The sequence below is a fragment of the Bombus vosnesenskii genome, unplaced genomic scaffold (genome assembly GCF_011952255.1).
Source record: "Bombus vosnesenskii isolate JDL3184/JDL3185 unplaced genomic scaffold, Bvos_JDL3184-5_v1.1 scf7180000013298, whole genome shotgun sequence".
Lineage (NCBI taxonomy): Eukaryota > Metazoa > Arthropoda > Insecta > Hymenoptera > Apidae > Bombus > Bombus vosnesenskii.
The window spans coordinates 1,105,627-1,129,752 of NW_022882948.1; the positions used below are offsets into that span (position 1 = coordinate 1,105,627).

General features: G+C 34.9%; 2 protein-coding genes across 9 annotated transcripts in view; one reads left to right on the top strand and one right to left on the bottom strand.

Moving 5' to 3' along the window:
• The first annotated feature begins 65 nt into the window (after positions 1–65).
• Positions 66–4,153, top strand: LOC117233700 (opsin, ultraviolet-sensitive). Its single transcript, XM_033494247.1, has 5 exons — positions 66–340; positions 971–1,186; positions 1,916–2,297; positions 3,408–3,592; positions 3,901–4,153. Exons 1-5 carry the CDS (start codon positions 117–119, stop codon positions 4,007–4,009), a joined length of 1,116 nt encoding a protein of 371 aa, XP_033350138.1. The 5' UTR covers positions 66–116; the 3' UTR covers positions 4,010–4,153.
• A 256-nt stretch (positions 4,154–4,409) lies between these two features.
• LOC117233692 (potassium voltage-gated channel protein Shab) overlaps positions 4,410–24,126 on the bottom strand; it is a 69,919-nt gene continuing 50,202 nt past the window's right edge. For 2 of the 8 annotated variants that reach the window (XM_033494232.1, XM_033494228.1), the window contains 6 exons: positions 23,576–23,848; positions 22,267–22,302; positions 21,266–21,493; positions 13,302–13,509; positions 12,437–12,859; positions 4,410–9,442 (listed from right to left, as the gene is read on the bottom strand). In XM_033494232.1, the coding sequence (XP_033350123.1) occupies positions 9,201–9,442; positions 12,437–12,859; positions 13,302–13,509; positions 21,266–21,493; positions 22,267–22,302; positions 23,576–23,848 (1,410 nt within the window). In that variant the 3' untranslated portion in view covers positions 4,410–9,200. Of the gene's footprint in view, positions 9,443–12,436; positions 12,889–13,301; positions 13,510–14,550; positions 14,862–19,831; positions 20,384–21,265; positions 21,494–22,266; positions 22,303–23,575; positions 23,849–24,126 lie in introns of those variants that run through there. The other 6 variants (XR_004493369.1, XM_033494229.1, XM_033494231.1 and 3 more) reach the window with 6 other exon arrangements.

Consider the following 24,126-nt stretch of genomic DNA (forward strand, 5'->3'; position numbering starts at 1 on the left):
GCCAGCAAAGCCAACGGGTTAAGGTTTCGTCGATTCGAGGGGGTAGAAGAAATGGTATAAAACTGCTGCCTGATCAGCGGTATCAAGGAGAGGGGCTGGCAGACGGAGTGACCAACATGTCCAACGACACTATTCATTGGGAGGCAAGATACCTACCAGCAGGACCACCACGTTTGCTGGGATGGAATGTTCCTGCCGAAGAATTAGTCCATATACCGGAACATTGGCTGGTCCATCCCGAGCCGAACCCCTCCCTTCATTATCTATTAGCCCTCTTGTATATCCTTTTTACTTTCCTTGCTTTACTTGGCAATGGCTTGGTAATATGGATATTTTGCGCGTAAGTTATTTTCTTTGTCAATAAGACTGATCGCCTCATCATTATCGTTCTTTTATCATATAACATTTCTTGCCATCGTCACGGTAAAAATATCTAATTATCTAAATATCTAATTATAAAAGTCTTATAATATCGCACGTGTATTTCATAAGTAGATTACGGATTTTTATACAATTTCATATTTTTATTAACGATAATTAGAGAGATGATAATTGTTTATTTCTCTCGTCGAGTGTTATAACAAGTACTCCACCTTGAGGATACTTTTTATGTTCATTTTGTATATTTCTGTATCCTCCATCCATAATTTATTTAGAAGTGTCGTGGTTGAAAATAAGTCAATGTTACGTTAGAAGAGCATGAAAAGTGTCAAGCCAAAGGGAAATTTCAAGGATTGAAAATAAAAGAAGTTACGAAAATCATTTTTATCCTTTGACCATTGTCTCCCAGAGTTTAATCTTTTTAGCAACATTGTAAATGATACATAGTTTTGTAAGCTTTCAAATAGTTTTTCGTCTCTCTTGAAAAGCTTGTTCGAGCTGTGTGGCTTCTGAAATACACGCGCGATATTATTTATACCACTGTGATGTGTGAAAATGCGTAAATTAAATCGAGTCTCGTTTTTTCAAGTGCCAAATCATTAAGGACGCCTTCGAACATGTTCGTTGTGAATCTAGCGATTTGCGATTTCTTTATGATGATCAAGACGCCTATCTTCATATACAATTCTTTTAACACCGGTTTTGCTCTGGGACATTTAGGATGTCAAATATTCGCGGTCATCGGCTCCCTAAGCGGAATTGGGGCCGCGATAACGAATGCAGCTATAGCATACGACAGATATAGGTATGATTCTTCATTTACCTTTAGACGAACAAAATTTGACTGATAAACTTGCTAATGTACATTAGTCCTATACTGTATACAACTTCATAAGAGAACAAAGAAGTTAGTTAGAAGTTAACTAAGTTAACTAGGCTTTGGACGCTTCTAAAAAATTTCATATAAGAGAAAAAAAGGAAACTTAGGTGGTGAATTGTTTTGTCTACTAAATGCTATAACAAATATTATACTTTGAATATTTTATAAACTTTTGCATATTACGTGCGTTTATTTCTATTACATAAATAATATATATTTATATCATTTAGCGACCAGTTTTTAGGATGCCCATGACGCTAATAGGAAATATTACAATCTATAAAATTACAATAGAACCTACAGCAAAAGAGACCTAAGAATAAAAAAGGTTATTAAGGTTTTACAGTAATTGCATAGAAAAGTAATTATTTACAGCCTTGATCAACGTACGTTTTATAAATTATTGTATGCTATATGACTTCTGCAGCGACCCATAACTGCATAAAAATCTACGCTTCGATTATTTCATACGTTCGTACGAGAATAGTCTGTATTTTCACGACAATCTTATTTTCCATCTCCACCGTTGTACGTTAAGTTCCCAGTATTTGGCACAAATTAGTTAGTTAGAAAATGTTACACGTTTGAAAAGAACGATTTCGAGCGTCCTTTTATTCCATTCTGAAGTAAATAAATAAACAAATTTCTTTCTAGTACAATTGCAAGACCGTTGGATGGCAAGCTATCTCGTGGACAAGTGATTTTGTTTATCGTCTTAATTTGGACGTACACCATACCATGGGCGTTGATGCCTGTAATGGGAGTATGGGGACGTTTTGTACCGGAAGGCTTTCTTACCAGTTGCAGTTTCGACTATCTGACCGACACTAATGAAATACGGACATTTGTTGCTGTCATATTTACTTTCTCCTATTGCATTCCAATGCTGCTTATAATCTACTACTATTCTCAGATTGTTAGCCACGTCGTAAATCACGAGAAAGCGCTTCGAGAACAGGCAAAGAAGATGAACGTGGACAGTTTACGGAGTAACGCGAACACAAATTCCCAAAGCGCTGAGATACGTATAGCAAAGGTATTTAAATAAAGGCATCACTTTGTTTCTCTTTTCATTAACACTTTAACTGCCACGCGAATTTTATATATTTTGCCCGGAGAGTTCACGTTATATTTTTCAATTTTTGCAAAATATTATTATCGTATTTGCACGATTTCTACTCACAACGTTATCTAAATTATTCACGTGGTTGACGAGCTTTTACTCCGTGAAGTCTATCTTGCTTTAATTATTCTAAAAAGTTTAGTTACGTGGCTGACACCGATGACCATCGTGGCAGTCAACGTGTCGAACGATATTACTACAATGTTTATACTCTCTGCCAATTTCTTTTGTCAGATATGACATTTTTTAAATAACTTTCTTCGATGCTTTTAACAATTTCAGTTCAGTTCTTTCAACAATTTCGTTGTGACTAGTATTAATCGATCATGGTTGCTGTTAGGTTCCATCAAAATAGTTAAATGTTATATGACCATATTACGTATCATAATTGGTTTATAATATAATCGATAGATTCGACGAGACGTGAAAGGTAGAAAAAGGAAAAGAGAATTATATTATCACGTGAGGTTTGACTGTATCAATGAAAAATAACAGCTAGTGGAGAATATAAGCGAACTTCTATCATATGAATTCTGATTAATCTAAACTGTTTGTCCCCTGGCAAGCTCAGGGGAATTTTATTGTTTCCATTCGAAAAAATCCTGCAAACAAAATTTCTTCTTTCCTTAATTGAATAGCTCGAACGTGCATATGTATGTAATATGATACACGACGAAAGAAACAATAGAGAAAAGCGAAGACAAGAAAGAAGAAAGGGGATTAGGAAGAGCGAACGTGGTTTTGTTTCATCAATTTTGCAAATCGATAGCGAACATCCTATTATATACCGATGATTGATATTGATCATATTTAAGAACAAATTCAGAGGAGAAATCTTCGTGTTTGAACTATAGAGAATTATTTTATAAATATACAATCGCTTTGACGAAATAACAGTTATTTTCTGTTTGTTTAGCTGTGTTGTAGACGTTAGAGGGTCGTAACTATCGTTATTTTAATTTTGTACTAACTATACTCGCTTAACGTTTAGTGTAACCGGTTAATTTATGTGTTTGTCCGAAGGCTGCCATTACGATTTGCTTTCTGTTCGTCCTCTCGTGGACTCCGTATGGCGTGATGGCAATGATCGGTGCGTTTGGCAATAAAGCACTGTTAACACCTGGTGTCACGATGATACCTGCGTGCACATGTAAAGGTGTTGCTTGTTTGGATCCATACGTATACGCTATAAGCCATCCGAGATACAGGTAAATTTTGTTAAGAAACTACGAAAATAAATATTTCAGATCTAGATATTAACTATAATATAAATTATAATTCATCGATGCTATAATTCTTTTTATACATTTTAAATAAAATAATAATTTCAGTAGCTCTTTTAGCAAATCATAGTTTTCATATATCTTTCTGTTTACAAATTCTTTTCATTTTCTAATCTTCTCCTCGGTCATTTATTATATTATATTATGTTTCGATCTTAGCTGCACGTACAGGAAAGAATCTGTGAAATGTACGAGCAGGATGGAATAAAATATATTCGTTACTGTTTGAATAGATTGGAACTGCAAAAACGACTACCGTGGCTGGAGTTACAAGAGAAGCCGATATCCGACTCGCAAAGCACCACAACCGAGACAGTAAATCCACCAGCGGCCTCGAGTTAAGTTTCCATCGCAACTTCTCTTCTTCGAGAACAAAAGATAGCAATGTATTCGGCCCTTGCTCGATACTTTGTTCCCACCCTGTTCAACATACGCGGTTCTTCTATAGCGAAAGCAATAAAGTAATTTCCTTGCATAAGTAATAATCGTCCTCAATGTAATTTACATATACGAATGTACATACATGTTATATTATATACGCATACATATGCATATATATGTATATATATTTCTTTTTTCGCAAAAGAAAATGAAAAAAAAAAGATATAAACTGAGATGGTTTAAAAATGAACAATAAGACGAATAAATAAATTGAAGTAAGGATAGGGATTACGGATTTCTTCTTACGATCGGAATTTTCATGTTGGTGTTGGTATATGATTAATAAAAAAATACACCTAAGTAAGGAACAAAAACTGGCAAATTACAACTTTATTCATTTTGTTACATACTACTCGCCTTATAGCTACGCGACTCTAGGCCTTAGAGATTCGAAAATAAAAGAATGTACGTGACCAATCGACTAAATCCGATTAACTTTGCGCTCGTCGATGTTTAGGTCGATATTATGATAAAGGATTTTTCATATAACTGCATTGTATAATTGAGAATTGACTGTTATGTGCTGTACAATTGGTATCGTTAGCTGTTTCATGGATCGAATAGACAGACACCTTAATCTGTCGATATTGTGGCTTGAGGCGTAGACGAAAAATTGTTTATCGATTTAGGAAACGTCTGAAATTTCGGTATTATCCTCTTGTAAATATATATTAATCGAACCTTTATAATTCCTCGATTATTCGATAAAAAAGTGGATAAAAAGTTATCTTGCATTGTTTACGTTTTACGATATCTTATATCAATTTGCGAAAGCGTTACGCCTCGGTCGTCAGACTTATTCCATTAAATTAAGCCTTAATACGAAGTATTACAAATTTCGAAACGTGAAACGAAAAATGAGAAACGGAGAAAAGAAAAATGTCTTTTTCTCGCCGTACTGCTCTCGTATATCGCTCAAGATCTACGCAACTGTGCAGCCGTTTCAAGTCTCTTTCATACTATCTTTTTTTTTTTCTTTTTCTCTTTTTTGTAATCTGGTCAACTTGTCTCGTTGCCACGCGTGTCTATGGTGTGGCCTTCCCTTTTGTACTATGTCGATGCTAATTCTTCTAAGATATAATTACAACAATAAATAATAAATCCACGTTCTGTACACCTTTCCTAGGAACTTTCTACTTCCAGCTATGTTAATTCACAGAAGACATTGATTTACTCAGAAACTCCAAGCGATTACAAGGTATCGAGATCCAACTTCGAATAACAAGTACATAAAACAAGTTTGTTTGCAATTCTTAGAAAAAACGAGAAATCTCTTAAAGTCGGATACAATGATCATATCTTTCTCTCTCTCTCTCTCTCTCATAAATAAATATATCGCGGTAACAATGTGGAACGGTAAATGTATTACGTATTACACGTACAACGATCATCGCGTAATACAAGTTATTATCGCTAAGGATCACGGTTCGAATAGCTTACGTTATTTCTTAACGAAGACGAAAGTTTCACGTGAGAAAATGTGAAATCAGATGGATCTATTCGGATGCTTTGAAATGCTTCTTTCATGAGAAGCATCTTCATATACGTATTCGAAAACAATTACAAATATATTAAAAAATAGTCGAGGCGTGAACTTCGGACCATCGGCATAACAAAGATCCCCAAATAGACGCGTCTATGGGGAATATTAACCATTCTTTTCTTTTTTCCTTTTCCTCCTCGTTAATTTGCAACTGTACAATTACTTTGTTTCCCTACATCTACGATAACAATGAATAGAAATGCCATTACAGAGATATGTATTTTTACTGACGGCTCGTCTAAAAATCTAAGAGAGAACGTCTTTCTTTCTTTGACCAAATTACAGCGAGATTCGAACGGGAGATTTCTTACTTGTCTCGCTTCTCCCGATTAAAATTAAAGGAAGCATAAACGAAAAAAAAAAAGAAAATAAAGATCGGAACGATTGCTAATTATAGCGAAACAGAGGCGTCCGAATTTTTTTTTTTTTTTTTTTTTGGAGGCGAGAACGCGTCTTTGTTACTTTGACTAAATTACAGCGAGATACGAACGGAAGATTTCTTACTTATTTCGCTTCTCCTTGTTAGAACGAAAGGCAACAAAAAAGAGAACGATCACCGTTAGTAGGAAAAAAGAGGCGATCGAACTTTTTGAGCACGCGTCGTAATTACACTCGTACATAATGCGCGTTGCAATGTTACATGATGTTCTTCATTTTTCGGCGAAGACAATCGATTTAAAATTTCTTTTCGTCGCGTTCGATGACGATGGTGTAAAAGTTTCTTGGAAAACTTTGATTGTTACCGCGGCTAGACATCGGTACCTGGATATAACACAGACGATACTTGCGCTCTGGCTATTCTCTACATGAGCATGTTAACACGTTTCATCATTTTTATTTCTTTTTTTCATTTTTGATTTAACATCTATAACATACGCGAAAAGTACACTTTTTCTTCAACTCTTAAAAACGACCGAACTGAACTCATGGTCGTGCACGTAAGCGCTTCTGGTTCCACTGCGATATTTGCGTTATATAAAGTATATACTTATATATATGTGTATGCGTGTGTGTGTGTGTGTGTGTTCTACGTGGAAAACGTGGTCAGGTAGATACAACTCTTTGGAAGTGAAGTTCCGTGTCATTTAAACGAGAATGAACATAGGAAAACTTCGGTTGAACCTCGATGCAAGTGGATTTATTTTCAAATGTATCGCAGGATGTTCCAGTAACTTCGGGTTACATGTTATCTTCTAATTATACTATTACTCGAAACTGTACGTTCTTTAAACGAGTATTCTCCTTTTTCAATTTCATTGAATAAGGAGGTCTTGGTGTATACTCTACGCAGTAGAAACGAGAACTCAAGGGAGAAGTAGGTAGAAAGCAGGATTAGAATTGATGGTTTACTGCATAAATATCGTTTGTTCATTTTTAGCGTATTCGAGAAAACCAATTTTAAAAATTCAATGGCACTTTGTCATTAAATAAGTACTCCTTGCATCGTAATTATCTTTATCGATGCTATTGCAAGATCGATTGCAAATTGGGCATTGATCATTTTTAGGAACATAAAATGACAGGGGTGCATCTTGAACATATCTCTACATACACTAAATACAATAAACAAAATATTATTTTTGGACATACAGTATTTATACAGCGAGCCATCGAAGTTTTAAATACATCAGTGAGCAAATTTTCATCACGTTTTCAAGTTTGTATACTAACAATATTTTTAATAATAATGCATATTTCAAAAACTACAAAGAGTTGAGCTTTCTCCGATAATTTCATTCATATCAGAAGTGAAATTCGTTATAAGATACACATAAAGTTGAGTTTAATATTAATTCAAGCTCAACAATTTCATACTGCACTGTCTTACAGAGGAACAAAGTTCTTTTTATTATTATATCGATAAACAGTTTAGTTCAGAAGTTAATAGAAATTATTTTAGATGTTACTTTGGATGCCGAAGAAAATAATATTACAATTAGTATACAATAACTTCTTTACTTAAACTACCATTATTCTCTGTGACTTTTAAAGTACCTGTTATTATTAAGTATCATATTTCGAGTAAAACATGGTGGCTCTACTTCAAAATTTGTACCCTTTCCACTACATAATGGATTAGAAGTCTCATATATCACAATCTACAGGAGTCTTTAACGTCGTGAAATTTAAAAATAAATTCACATCTATATCCACAATAATTTTCTAAAAAAAATACCACACGATAAAATTAATAGAACACCCTGCAGATATTTTTAACTAATATACATACAAATATACACATACACACACGTGAATTGATTTATGTAAACTACTATCACAAAGTACTTAAAATACAAATAACAATAATATTCTCTTTAAAAAGATATCATAAGAAAACTTTCAAGAATCGATTCAATAGAAAAGAAACGCGAAAATCGGAACTTTAAAAAGGGCAGTTATTAACGAGTTTTCCGACGATCTACGTTCCCACGTTTTTCCTACTATATCGTGTTTTGATTTCAACGAGGCATATATCACATCGTGTATCTAATGCCTCCTATATATTACAACCATATATTATTATCTAATTGTGCATAAGACACTCAGCAGATGAACGAACACTCGTGTCATTTCGAACAACACTGAGAGACTTTAGCGGAGTTTAGTCGAGAACGACTCGTTTCTCAAAAAAAAAAAAAAAAAAAAAAAAGAAAAAGAAAAAAAAGGACGACGAATCTCCCGACTATCATTATTTGTAATTCGGTTGCGTGTTTTCTCATTGCTATATGTCATCGAATGCATATACTGTTCGCGCGACACGCAAAGCTGCCCCAATTTAACCATATTAGGCGAAAGGAGGAAATAACAGGGTCGTGTGACTATGTAGATTACATGTCTCGTTAAATTCTCGTTTTTCTTCAGCGAACAGGGAAAAGCATATGGCCTAAAGATTTGTTATTTGCTATCGTTATTACTATTACCGTTATTATTACTATTATCATTAGAATTATCATCATTGTTTTTGTATCTCTTGTTTTCAGCGTATCATTTAATAAGCTTTGATTAACATCTTCTCGCTTGCTTCTTTTTTTAATTCTATGCAAACTGGCATCTTATCTTCTTCGATATTTTATTTTTATTTTAATCGTTTTTTCCCTTTTTTTTTTATCATTTGAATACCATCCTCGGCGCAATTATATCCCTTCACGCGTATATATATACTTTTCAAAATTGTGTATTCTCTCCCCCTCTTTCCTTCCTTTTTTCTTTCTTTTTTCTCGAAAATATGTATTTCTTCGTGTTATACATTATCTATGTTAGTCTCTATTTTTCATATTATCGAACGTATATCACTCTCTTAAGATTATTATGCGTTTTCCCTAGACGTATTTACACGACAGGCCAAGTCGATATCGTCGACGATACGACGTCGACGTCGTCGTCGTCGTCGTATTCGAAACGCAGATGCACGACCGTGCGAATGTTATTACAGAAGTTAATGGCGTTACTAAAAGAGAAACATTGATGTGATCGCAGAGTGATTCAGTTTCGTATCTACATATGTATACGCGACACAGAACGGAGGATGCTACACAAAGGAGAATTACGCTACGACGAGAAACGATGTTCTTGAGGAAGACAATTCGTGTCGGTGCCTTTGCAACTGTGACTGGCCGTTTTGGCCTTTCGTTTTTCCTCTATGCTTAACTTCTTCGTTTTATGCGATCGTAATGAGCATATCAACATCGTCTGGCTGTCCTTCGACGGCTCCTCTATCCTCGTTCTCGATTTCTTTCGCTCCTCTTTGTTCTTATTCTCTGTCATTGCCTCGTCCTGCGTGCACTTCTCTTCTGAAAATTTGTTAAATGACAATTATTACGATTACGGTAGATTGCGGATAGTTAAACGCGTTATAGTCTTTGTCGGCGATTTTGAGCGTTTGGGTGCGAAGCGAAATCTCGAAAATAAAAAATCTGATTACGTGTAACGCACAGTAGCAAAGTCTTCGACAAGCATTGTAGAATTTCTTTCGATTTTCTTGGAAGCTTAGAATAGGAAAAAGAAGTATTAGGCGTGGACATAAATGACTCAGAATTATTTATAAACAATTAAATGCAGTGGCTCGCGAAAGTATTCGATTATACTTGTCGACACCTTCTATGAACATATTACGTGTGTTACACGAAACACTTTCCGATTTCGTCAGCTAATGCTGATTAATGACATAATTGTCGTCTTGCTATCATCATGATTATATCGGTAAAATTTTAAACAATTCTGAGCATGTATATTTGAGTTACGAGATATCCAGTACAAAGACACGTTATATATTTTGTGATATTAAATATTATACATAATCAAACTTGGAAAATATTTATAGACAGGCAATCATCTATAATATTAATAAGTCTCGTTGTTAGTATTCAGTGGGATCATCTTTAATACTTATTATGAGCTTGAGGTGATTGTTCACACTGTATATTAACTTTTCACTAGATACATAGTCAATAAATATCTTACAATTTCTATATACACAGCCATATTTTCTATTATGCGAACATTATCAAAACATGATAATAATTCATGATATCAAGATTTCAATACATATATTCTAACGTCATTCTATATCTAACGTCACGCGATATCTTATCGTTATGTCAATCGAGGATCAGTTTATGTGAGTTAATAATCGTGGAGAAGCGTGATATGCGGGAAACGTCATATGCGAAAAGTATTTACAATTCCGAGAACGCAATAATTGCCGATGGAGCGATCTAAAAATCTAATGACCAAACTCGCAATCAGTTAATTGCAATTTCCAATAGAATACGGTGGAATGTAATTATCCAAATATCGTTTGCTAGAGTTCATAGGTTTTTGTATTATTAGAATAATGTTTATTCTGGCAAATCGATAAATAATGTTTATTCGAAGCAAATCGATCGGTTTAAAGATGATGGAATCTTATAAACAGGCTGCTATTGTTTATGCATTTATAGGCATATAATTTAAATATGTAAAGACGGACAGAATAATATTAAGAGATGTAACAAAATATTCAAAGTATTGCGATACTGGTTATAAAATATTTAAAGAACAAAACAAATCTACGTTTAACTTCCATTTCTTTATCTGCATTCGTAAAAGTATGAATTTGCACGAACATCCGCAGTCTACTTACAAGCAACGAGTTTAATTAGTTGCATATCATATTGATGGAGCAAAGACAGTTGCCATTAACAACGAGAAGTTACTTTTCTTTTTTTTTTTTTTTTGGATATATATTAAACGTTAGCGATATTCTTGCGAATATTTAACAGCCAGAGTGTAGGGCGTTAAAGCCATTTGGCAGGCACAGAATATTCGGGATATCCGGGGTTATTGATTAAATAGGAAGAGGAGCAGTCACTTTTGAAACTTTCTATAGGGTGGACGTGTGGAAACCATTGTTTCGATGGTTCGATTGCGATTTCTTCTGGAAATATTTAAATCCTGGAAAATATGACTACGAAAAAAGAAAGTTTATTATTATTATTATTCAATATATCAAATTAAATTCGATGTTGAAGCGACACTAAAACCAGAAAAAGAAGTTTATTTCCTAAAGCATTTGCTCGCATTGTTAAAAGTAAGAGAGATATCGGTTTTCAAGAGAAATCGAGTTACCGAGGCAGCCTGTGCATTAAACACTCCTGTTACTTTAAGCGTAATTCACGTGGAAACAAATTTAGTTTGAATTTTATCTCTCTGGTACATACGTACATCTCTTTGGTCTACGTATATTAACATTTCATTTTTCATTCCATTATTACACGTACACTTTTAAGTGCATTCTGTATCCGTGCGAAGAAGATAGCAGATTCCATTAAAGAAAATTCGATTCGAAAATTTAGAGACCCACAGAGTCTATAAAAAGCTCGTTTCACGACTTCGATACGCTCTTCTGAATAAAATACACCTTTTTCGAGACATTCCGTTGCAAATTTAAAAACCACTCTTCTTTTAACCTGTTAGTTACAATGACATTTTTTATAACAGTCTCCGTTAATAGAACGAGCTATAAATATTTTCGTATCCGATTTTCAGTTACATGAAATCGTATGGGAACGAAACAACCGATTCGTCAATCGACATACCGATCTTTAAATATCACTGTTTCACTTAATCATCGTTTTGTTAGTTTAGAACAAGCCTTTGTTACAATCAGAAAATTTTATATTAATCATGAAATTCTTTCGGATATTAATATTTTATATAATCTTTTAAATTCTTTAAAATAATCGAATTAAATAATTTATATCTTACACTCTACGTATCTATATGTTAACATTGCTCTCACGTATCTAACAGCGTCATAGCATTCCGACAGAATTTATTCAATTATAAAGTCACGAAATTTTGCTCATTATCATTGTTTAAATATTAAATTAAATATTAGAATGTAACGTAATCTATACGCAAAATAAAACAGTGGCTGGATTGTGCCTGTACATTGTATATTGTTGTAAATTTTTCCCGTTATAAATTTCCAAGAAAAGAAACAATCTTCAAAAATCTGATGATCCAAAGTTAAAAAGGAACGTACGGTAAATAAAAGTTACACAACTTTTAGACGAGAAGGCGACCAACGAGCCACCCTGTACTTTCATTCATTGCTTGAAATAACGAAGATCTTTCAGCCGAAGAGGACGCTCTGTACAATCCGTTGAAAATAATCGAGTGTCAGGGATTTACGCTATCTCTGAGGGCTAGTGTAAAACTGGTGGTAGACAATCTCTCGTAATTGATCTGTTATTAGCTTGGCTGAATGGCGAGCTAGTGGCTAGAAAAAGGCAAACAAGTACCTTCGAGGACCTCGTCGAATATCGATCTGCTCATCTTGGAAACACAGTTCCTTTCTTCGCTTTGATCCACTTCGTTCTCCCTCTCGACGTTATTGTTCGTGCGGAAGATCGACTCGAGAACCTGTCTGGAAAGCAACGGCGAGCCAGGCTGTTTCAATCTCGTTCCATTCACATTGGCGAAAACGTCGCATGTGCTCGTCTCATTGTCGCACATGCTTATGGTCGACGCATTATCGGTGATAAGCTTCTCGGTGTCCGAGTCACCGGCGTTGCTGTAGTAATTATTGCTGCTCTCGGACTTCTTGAGTATCGACTTGGAGACCCGGTGCCTGTCTATGAAAGGCACGCCCTCGCTGTCTATCGAATCAGCGGACAGGGAAAGCTTGCTGTCGGTGTTCGTTCCTGAAATTTGCCTTCGATGACCTGCATATACAGTGCTTCCAAGTATTGCGCTGACCCAGAATATAAAGGAAATCAATAGAAGGGTGAATCGACAGGTAGACGCGACTCGAATAATCTTTAAAAGCCAGCGAACGTGAAACGAGCGTGATACGATACGTTCGATACACCCTCGTTTGCAAGTGTTGCGATAGTTGTGGGAACTTCGATAGATTCGAGAAATTATTAGGAAATTATCTTAAATTTAGCGATTATTATAATTTAACCGAGTCTATCCATTTTTTTTTTACATTTAACCAATTCGTTCGCGTTTCGTCAGAAAATAATGAAAATATATCTAAATTATGGTATACGTTCGAAGAACGACGAAGAAAAATTTTCTCGACACGGAGTCATGGCATTCGTGGAATAGAATTATTCGCGATAGCATTTAGATAAGAATAAGAAGTAAGTTCATACCACTTACCTGTGTAATGCCTGGGTCCAATGGCAGAGCCGAACAAATGATGATGTATAATTCTCGTAGCCGAGGCCAGGCTGCTGTTGGTCGTGGTAAATGGCTTGCCTCCTCGTAGTCCTCCATAGTAATTGTTCTCCATGGTTTCCTCTTTCGTGATGCTACGAGCCACAATGCTTTCCTGGTCGCTGATAAATTGCGCGCGTGGTCTTACGCTCTGCAATCAGCCGCGCCGGGTAACTAATATGCGACATTACTAGGCAACTAACTTCTTCGTTAGTAACACACACACATATAATACACAAATCTCGATCTTTCCATCAGTCAACTATTCGTTGAAGATTATCAACGATGAACAACCAATGAAATTCTACGATGATTAAAAAAAAGAAAAAAAAAAGAAGATACGTGCACCTGTGTGAAAAGTAATTGTACGTAAGTTCTTCCTCGACATTGAATCGAGGAATGGAGAAGCGACTGGGCGAAATCTGGACGGTGACAAATTTCCATTCTCGTATGTGGAAACTCGATGATTTAGGGAGTCAATATAACAGAAACATCACACGGTTAAACAGAAACTTCGATGTTACAAACGTTACGGTTTAACGTTTTCAGTCCATTGGAAGTATATCCATTAATTATTCCAATTATATCCATTGGAATCATAATATTGCTAACGATATCACAAAGTAAAAATCCTTTTCCCTTTCTTTTCGTCCTTTTTCTTTTCTTTTCTTTTCTCTTTTTTTCTATTCCACACTCGTCATCGTCTCTTTATCGCTTTAGACGACTCATCCCAAATTATAGCGAGGTAAAAGACCGATATATATATAGTACGTACGTTATGTGCAAGATTACCTAACTGCAAATTACAAAAGTCAATGACGCTGTCGTACGCTATACCCTTGAGCTTCAATGTACTGAAAACTGCGAACACGAGTCGTCTCTCGTTTTTAATGCCAGTTCGTCTACTCCTTACAGACAACTCCGATAGGTACCATTTCGATATTTCGAATGGTTATTCGTGGCAGTTAGTTAACGCTTAATAAGAACGACACGTGTAAGAAATCGTTAATAGACTCGAGTGCAAGAGGTGCGTTAATGAATGCAATTAATCGAGACAGGGTGAGAACGCAAGCAGGTTAATTGTCGGATGAAGGGGTTTTTTTTAGCGATTCGTGTGACAAAATAATACCGGGAATGTTTCCTCGACTGAAAGTGTACGGCAAGTCGGTTACGCTGCAACTGTGGCCTTTTGTAATCGAGATAAATCACGCCTCTGGGTAATCTGCCAGGCCAAACAATAATCTTTCTTTTTCTCACTCTCTTTCTCTCTCTCTCTCCCTCTCTCCCTTTCTCTCTCTCTCTCTTTCTTTCTTTCTTTCTTTCTTTCTTTCTTTCTTTCTCTGTGTCGTCTGTCTTTTCTTTCGGCACGGCTATTACGTGCAGTATCGTGTGTATTTGTGCAGACCCTTCTCAGACAAGCACCAGGGCACATTCGGTAATGTACGATCGCCCTCGGCTAGTCGTTCAACTGTGCTCCGTTTGCGATCTTGACGGTTCGTGAAACTGAAAAAAGCAGTGATGATACGCTGTCAGAGCTCGTGCAATAATAATCGCAGCCTTTTAATTATCGCGGTTAGTGCAGGGGCGAGGATCGTTTCGAAACGTGGCGGCGGACTTTTACGGTTTCGACTAACGAGAAATGGCAAGGGACGTAACGATCAACGATGGGACTAAGTCTAACACGTACATACAGTCCCGTGCACGAGTATCTGGCCTTGTGGCTTCCAAGTTACTGCAAATATGTAACATGTAGTTTGAAAAAAGTTCTAGCTTAGTCGAATCCTCGTTTGTGTACAGTCAGTTAGTGGATATCGATAGAAACAATAGTCGATGTTAATTAGTGTAAATAAGAAAGCTTCTAGGAGAACACCTAAGTTAAGTGACTTTAAGCGTATCTGTTCAACGTTGAGATGTTGGAATGATCGAAATACCTGCTTCCAGTCACGTTTCAAAATTGTTTATATAGATTCTATAGAGCGTCAGCTATTTATTTCAGATGAATATGAAATTTTTGATTGACGCGGGCGTATTCCTCGTTTCAGTTTCAATTTAGCTGACCATTTGATCCCAGTCACGGCAAGAGACAGGACAGTAATCAATAGTAGAGAAACGTTCTTCTATAATAATATTGAGAATATACTTAAAATATTAACGTTTTCGTTGGATTGCATCAAGTGTCCAGATACTTATGCAGAGTAGCGTAAACACAGTCGGAGATAAAAATAAGTGGATGGGCGATGGAAGTAAATATTACCGCGTCAGATAGCTAAATAGGTATGCATGGTAGTGTACATACATATTTATAATCCGAATGAAATCCAGTAATCGCTTTACAGGGTTGGAACACTACTCATAAACAGAATGCAGATTTTTACACTTTTCGTAGAAAATTTGAAAGCGCAAAATTGCACGAGATGCACGGTTACACGAAGAGACGTAACAGATTCTACAATATTTGATAGATAAATCAATTTCTTATCGAGATTCTACTGCGACGTTTAATTATATTCTAAAAGAATACGAATTTGCATAAAAATCCGCAATCTACTCGTAAGGTGTACTTGCTAAGTGCATTCGGTCTTCTCAAGTTGGTCTCGAACGTCGGAACAAGTACTCGTAAGTTTCGAAAATCTACTTGTAGCTTCGATATTTAAACGAATCGAACCCTCTTACAAGCAGCGATCGAATCGTGAGATCGAATTACTATTTTTATTATCTTTCGAACTAAATGTCGAAGTAGATTTATAAAGTTGAAGAATTTCTTATGAATTTTGAGAAACACGACTTTAAGAGAGAATCTCCGGCGAAGTGCTCGTAAAGTTTCCAACTTGTTCGACCAATGTTCGATTCTACTTGCGAGTATTTTTCCTTTTTTCATTTCTCGAAGTACTTTTCTATAGAGCTTTCGAATCTGTCGCGTTTAGGTTCGAAATATTTGATACTAGCGTTCCTTCTTGTCGAAATAGAATTATAGAGAGTTCGAATCTATTTGGTGAGTTGGTTCGAACCTACTTGCGACGTGTGTACATTAGTGTACGTACATACTTGAGCTCATCACTAATAACGATAAGCTTTTGAGAGGCGAGTAGAAAATTGATAAAGGGAAAGATTCTATCGGTATCTGATAATACGAAGCTTTGAGGGTTTAATTATTTCCTTCGAAAATGATCAAGTTTTTCATTTTCTTTTTTTCTTTTTTTGAATAAAATGAAGATGTTAACGATACGTAACTATGTGTATTTTGATAATGGTATTTTAACGTAAAAATATTATTAACGGTACAGTGGTGTATAGTAAGGTAACATAGCTTGGACGAATAAAATCAAAATGCTATAACGAACGCGGAAAAATATTATCGATTGCCTTGCGATACTATCAATTACTTGCTCCGCCTTTGTTGTCATGGTAAAGATCAAACATTGACGATGAATCTGTTAATCTTTTTTAAGAGCATTGAGCAATGTAAGAGGCTTCTACTTGTGACGAGAAGTACTGAATTGTTCATCGACATTTTCATTGTTGCTTGTAAAATTGATTATTGGTCGAGTTCGATTACTTGACTATTGATTATTTCTACGTAACAGCCAAAATATATTTCGTTTGATCATTTACAACTAATTTTACCCATGGTGAGAAAACTAAATAATTTTCTTACGAATACAATGTATGAAAATGTATACATTACGTTTGTGCTTATGTTTATATTATATAATACCTTTCATTTTACATTAAAATTTTCCCATCTACATATACGAGATAAATATATGTGTACACACATGTATTTCAATTTACATTAAAACGAACTGATGCTACAACGAGGAGACGTTTAGAAACAATTACTTCGTTTTAATATATCTCACTGTATATTGTTTATTTTCATTTATCATCTTAATTTTACGACGAACGAAGATCTGCACAAGTTCAGTGAATTTTAGACAAGTCTAGGTAAGTTTAGTATATTGGCGTGTAACAGCTTGCTAACAAGAAAATTATATCTTGAAGAGTCTGAATGAAACTTTTATGGAAGATGTCAAGTTTTTGCTAAGTCATTATGCTTTACATCAACTTTGAATATATTTGCACAGTTATCACAGCTGATTAATGACACAGTTAGCAGGCATAGAAATCTCCTGATGATTAAGTTCTAATATGAAATTCAAAGACGAGGAAATAATTAAACACATCGATTTTCCTACAGTAACCAAACGCGCAGCCGTGCAGGTAAACGAGGAAAATGTTGAAAATAATGCCAATCAAAAAGAAAGAGATGTAAAACCTACAGCAGACGAAATTATATAGACTATCTGTAGCATATACAAATTTAGTTATGCGATTTCAAGATTTTATAAGCAAATGATTTTTCTGTAGCAATTCATAATTAAAGGGCTAAATGACACACGAATGACGGTTGCTTACAACAATGTAATATACTTTTTTGTAAAATACTTAGAAAAAGAGTAGGATACATATTCATATTTTCAAATAGCAAGGAAAAATTCGTCAAATTTTAAAGCGCTATTTTATCCTCTATTTCTGTTCGGTAGTCTCATAAAAGTTTATCACGTGTATAACTTTATATCTTTGATCGTGATTTTATTATATAATGATGACTATAAATATCTAATATGTAAATAAATTAACTAATATACGGTATATAAATTATATAAATACATCGTATATATATAGTATTTATATAATTATACGTATAAATATGTTTAGATCGAAGCAAGCTAAAGCTATAAAGAAACTACATATTCGCCACACTGAACTGACTAAACTACGATATCAGAATGGATATAGCGATAGCAAAACTAAGTGGAAAACTAAGCGTGTGTATACGTATGTTTACGTATCGAGAAATTGTCTATCCTATAAAGGTCGTTAGCTTAAAAGAATCATAAAAAGGAAATAAAATAAAAAAGCTATAGAGAGATAATAAAATCAGAATATCTCGTGCGACCTATGATGTGACTGGAACTCATATAAAAATGACAAAAGGAATATTTCTAAAGAAAACTACCATTGAAACTATAATATAACGGAAATCATGCTGTTTCACAATCGATGGCTGTAAGTGTTCGTATCGAAAATCGTTTGATTATTATTATTATTAATACCGTACCGAAAACCTTACACTCGTCTCATTGGTCGAAAATAGAATTTGATGACGCACACAGTGACAGAGAAAGTAAACATTAAACGCAATATTCATCATGCACGATTAGTCAATGGTTAATTAAATTACGCTTAGAAATTTTGCTGAACGTACAACACAGATTTAGGTACACGCGATCGTTTCACTCTAGTAATTTATGAGAATAATTGCTCTTAAGAAATTTTCTTGAAAACTTTCCTTCGTACGAATCTTTACGTTTAAAGATAGCTTTGTTTGTTTCAATAATTTTTCTTACGAGCTCTTCTCAACACTTTCGACAATTAGCCACGTAACGCACAAGTCTTCGTACAAGTTAAAAAGGTATTCTACCCTGCAAGTTACAAAGATCCAAATCTTTTAGCTCCTCGTTTGAGTTGACGACCATGAGAACGTATTCTTAGGAGTATGAGAAGAAATTGACAGAATTTTCAGGCTTATGGATATTTAAGGATAAAGACAACTGATTCTAGTTCGGGCGATAGCCGCAACACTCACGATGAACTCTCAACTCTTCAATTCAATCGCTTCATTTGCATAACCACCTATAAGGAGTATCTGAATTTATAGATACTGTCGTTCGAATATAACCACCGGATGATTTATTCATAACTGAATAGTTAAAACGCGAAGAAATTCTGTTTAGGTATAAAGACCTCTTACACGAATCACTTGTTTCTCTCGCAGGTTTAAGCACGAAATATTAATTAGCCATTAAAGATTTTATGGATCGCTCGTTCTCCTCACAGCTTCGGACATAAAATTTTAATTAGCCATTACAAATTTATACAATCGAAACCTTCCAGATTTAGATATTAAATTTTAACTAACTGTCGTAAATCTAGGTATAAAATTTTAATTCTCAAACTTTTACAACACATTTAAATCTCCTCCAGGTTTAGTACACATTTTAGTTAGATATATTAGATTTATACGTAGGTATAATTCAAAGGTGAAACTTTCTGTCTAGTTTTAATTTCTTTGTGTCCTCTACGACCATAGAAAAATGAATTCGTACGAACATTTGCAATTGTTTCATCGCTACTAAGGACAAAAGAATCTTGAAAAAGATTGAATTTAGAAATCTGACATAACGTTCATTTGTTTGTGCTTCACCTTTCGAACGAACGATTATTATCAGAAAATGTGAGTCGACTATTTGTGCAATGTAGTATCAAATAAAAAATGCTTTCCAAGATTCAAAATTTAAATAGATAACATTAGCGTGTACAAGAGTTGAATTCCACCATTGTTCGTAATCTACCAAGACGCACGACCATGTCGTAATCTCCAGAATGATAATAGCTTGCACGAAACTCACCAATGTCTTCTCAAACAAAGACCCTTTAATCTGTGAAGAGGAGTACATCGTCATTCTCATCGCAGAAGGCACATCATAAATAGATAACAATTCATCATAAGAGCCGTCTTGAGAGACAATTTAAAGGACAATGGATCGACTGAAAACCTACTACGCTGCCTAAAACATACCAAACTGTACAATAAATGGTAAATGTTGCCCTTGTGTCGCTAATAATCCATACAAGTGATTTATTGTGACGTTAAATGATCGAAATAAACAAAAAAGAAAGAAGCTTTCATTTCATTGTCAGTTTAATAACAACATTTTAATAATTGTACTTATAACTATTATATTTTAATATTAGTACGTTCTTAACGACAATTGCAACGTTAATAATCACATCCTTGATAACTACGTTATTAATAATTATATCAAAGATCGAATGAAAAACTAGTTATTCGGACTAGAATACCTTTCTAAACTTGTTAGCTGCTAACACATCCACTTTTGGTTCTGCAGTTTTACCAAAATCCAGAGACTTTCTAAATTTTGGTACATAGGAGAAAGAAGCTATAAGGAGATGAAAATAATGAGATTGAGTGAAGAAGACACAACGATGGTTACGAAGGAACGACGTCGGATACGTGCGATTATATATAAGTAATTACGAGGATGAGTCAATAATTACATTCCTCTATGTTGTATTTTAAATTACATTGGATTAAATTTCAGATAGCATCTGCTTGCCCTATGTTTGTTGATATTTGGATTTTTGTTAATATATCATTAGCCCATGTACAATAAATCAGATCGATTGTCGAATGTTATCCTTGTTCGACCAGTATATCAAACGGAAAGCGAATTTGTTTTTGTTTCGCGTTTATAGTACAACCAGACTGTGGATTTATGGGAAATTTGACGGCACAAAAATACACAGAACGCACGTAACAGGCAAAAATATGTAAATAAACCCAAAACATGGTACTCGTTGTAATATTCAACAAATAAAACAATCTTGTACCTATGAAGATAATATAATTTTACAAGATGGACTTATATCTCATAAATAAATTATAATATAAACCATAGAATAGATCAGAATTACCAAAATGATAAAAAATTTTTAAGTAGAAAACTTACTAGAATCCATAGTCTATGTATTTAAATAAACTAGAAAAATAATTAAATTTGTATTATTTTAAATAAACCGCGCCCTATCTATATTAACGTTCCAATAAACTTCATATTTTTGATAATTATTCACTCAGCATCGTATAATTAGGATACAGCTCGTACGCGAAAGTGTTAAGAATTTTTCTCAAAATTCCTTACAGTTAAAGCGGTTTCACACTTTTCAGTGGATAAACAGCGTTTAACGGATGTTCCATAGATACGCGTGCAAAGATGGACAATTGGAAAGGGATCGATGAAAAAGCAAAATAACGAGCATACCTGCTGAATGCGAATTTTTCTATGCTTGGGCACTGTGTCGTTTAACGTAACCCTGCTACCATCGTTAAAGGGACGAACGTCCTTTAACGATTCAACACTCGGTGACGCGTCGCCAACGTTACGTCCGACTTCACCGGAAGCGGACTTTTTCACTCTATTTCCACACTTCTCCGCAGCTTCCAGTGGATTCACGTACAGATTACTGTCTGCTTCTTCGGTCAAATCGCCCTGTGAAACAGCGCAGTTGGCATAAGATTTTCTCTATAGATTTCTGTAAGATATTCTGTATCATTGACAGTGTCGGGCATTTAAAATTGGTATTTTGAAATATTCGTTAATTTATTAAAAATGTATTTCAAAATGAACAAATTTATTATGCGATAGGTTTAAAATTTATCCAATCGCTCTTTAATCTTTTTGTATGTTTTATTCATAGGAATATTATCGTTGATTTAACGTACGTCCAAAGGATGCGTATCAAATATAGAAAGCGTAATAGAATGCTCGCAAAGAGTATCGGTAAATATATAAACATGCCAATAAATATATATTTACTAAAGAAATTAATAATAAAATAACGAAACCAATGACATAATAATTCGGAATGTTGTTTCTTACATCTTCTTAAACAATAAAATACATTCGCAGAACAATTTTCTTCAACTGAATTTTATTGCAAATTTGTGTCGCCATTCCATTTTCAAAAGCTCACTCACATATTTCTCTAAAACTAGTCAAATTCTTCTCTAGATTGTAGGCATCTTAGGTTCAGGGAAATCCTAAACTACTCTTGCCTTCATTCGAAGCAAATTTTTAATTCTATCTTTCAAGCTACGTCTAGTAAATAAATTATTTACAATTTTATTCAAACGTGTTAAAACGTCTACCGTAAGGTAAAAAAAGAAAAGTATTCTAAATCGAAAGTTTCAGCATTGCCCGCACTACGATAAGAACTAGCTCGTTCGGCAATTTCTCGAGTTAAGTGATAGTTAGCGTTGTACCTTATTGTTATCCGCCGAATGACCAGCAGAAGAAACCTATGGTAATTAGTATTCGTTCTCGCCGATGAAACAGTCAGCAACGCAACAATATGCGCAACATGTTACAATAATTTTGCGCGTACTGTACGATAATTTACGGAGACGAAGAGGAGAGCAACGTTATACGTTAATTACGGTTAGAAATTCATGCAGAATCGTCTAATAAGAAAAGTATAAAAAAAAAGCAGCAGAAAAAAAAGAAAAAAAAGTAGGAAAAGTGCAAGCATTAATCAACATCTTATTACATACGGGAAAATAAACGAAGAATAAATAAAAAAAAAAAGGTAGAAATAACGTGACACACCGCGGATACGTACAGTTACTCGTATTTAATATTCTGACACAGCAGTATCTCTGTATTTGCTGCTTCGTTAATAAGAGCGGATTTAGATATCGCGTTGCTTATTTTGCGAAAATATGAATCACTTATCGTAGCTTGAAAATACGCAAACATTTTCTTCCTAACGACAACGTTTGCTCTTTATATTTCCCAACGATATCTGCTATGATCGATGCTAATATAATTGAGCAATTCAATCGCGGTTCAGTATACCATATGGAAGGAATATAAAGAATATACATTTTCTAAAATGATAAATATAACGGAAGAAGCAATTTATATAGCGGAAGAATAAAACGAAAGGAGGAAAGGGAAAGAGAAACGGATAAACCGAGGAGAAAAGCAGAAGTCACGGAAGTTTACGTGAATTCAGAGAATATAGGAAGATTTACGCTACTTTAAGAGAACAGTCACTTTCTTCTTATTTGATATTTTATACTACTTTTCTCTCCGATAAATTACGATAAAATACAGTAAGAAAAGGTTATTAGCAGAGTTATCCTTCGTGAAAAAAAGTATTCTTTTCTTTACGTGACACGTTAAATTTCTTGGTGTATTATAAAAGCATCCGCGTTAATTTCACTCGACGTTCATTATACAAGACAATTACGCAAAATAAATGCGGAACGCGCACAAGTATTAGCGTGACACGAACCTGGGTGTTCTGTTAAAATTGTTTGTCAAAGATCTAATTAAACGGTATCGTTAGGACGAAACTGTTTACGTGATTTCAAGCCATGATAAATTGTTGATATTCTCGTAGAGCGAGCTACGCTATGTTTGGATCATCCTCTCTATTATTAACGAACCAACAAATACGGAGACAGTAACGTGTCTGAATATTATTAGTACGAGCGACTGTATTTCAGTGAATTGAATTCACGAATTCAATTGGCCAGATTCTCGCGACCAATCGATTCCATACTATACCTGCGAATGAGACGGATGCGTTTGACAGCTGGCATACGTATCAGAGCTGTCTACGCTTCCTTGCTCGTTGTACGTTCTGCCAAAGCTGGGGACATCCACCGGTTGTGCCGGGGACGGTTTCGTTTCCACGGCGAAGATCTGCTGATGCGCGACCGGTTCCATCGACATGATTCCTCCGGATCGCATCGACTTCATCTCCTGGCAGATGGGATTACGAAAGTCGCTGGTCGCCAGTGGCATTATATCTTCCGCGTCTCTGAACTCTTTGTATTCCTAGAAACACGACCAAGGTGAAAAGTCTCGGTTTGTCGAAGACGAACCGCCGCATAGCCAAGCGTCGTCGCCTTCAACATCGCTGTGATCCTAAAAATTTAACATTAAACGGCGCGTCACTCGTCGATAAATGGTTGTAACGTGAATAGACTTGCAACTTCGTGCGATCGTTGATTTAACGTTGTTGCGTTCTTTGGATCATCCTCTATTTTCGATAAAAAAAAAAAATGTTCTTTTATTATTAAAGTGCGAGTTGATATTATAATTATTCGCGAAGC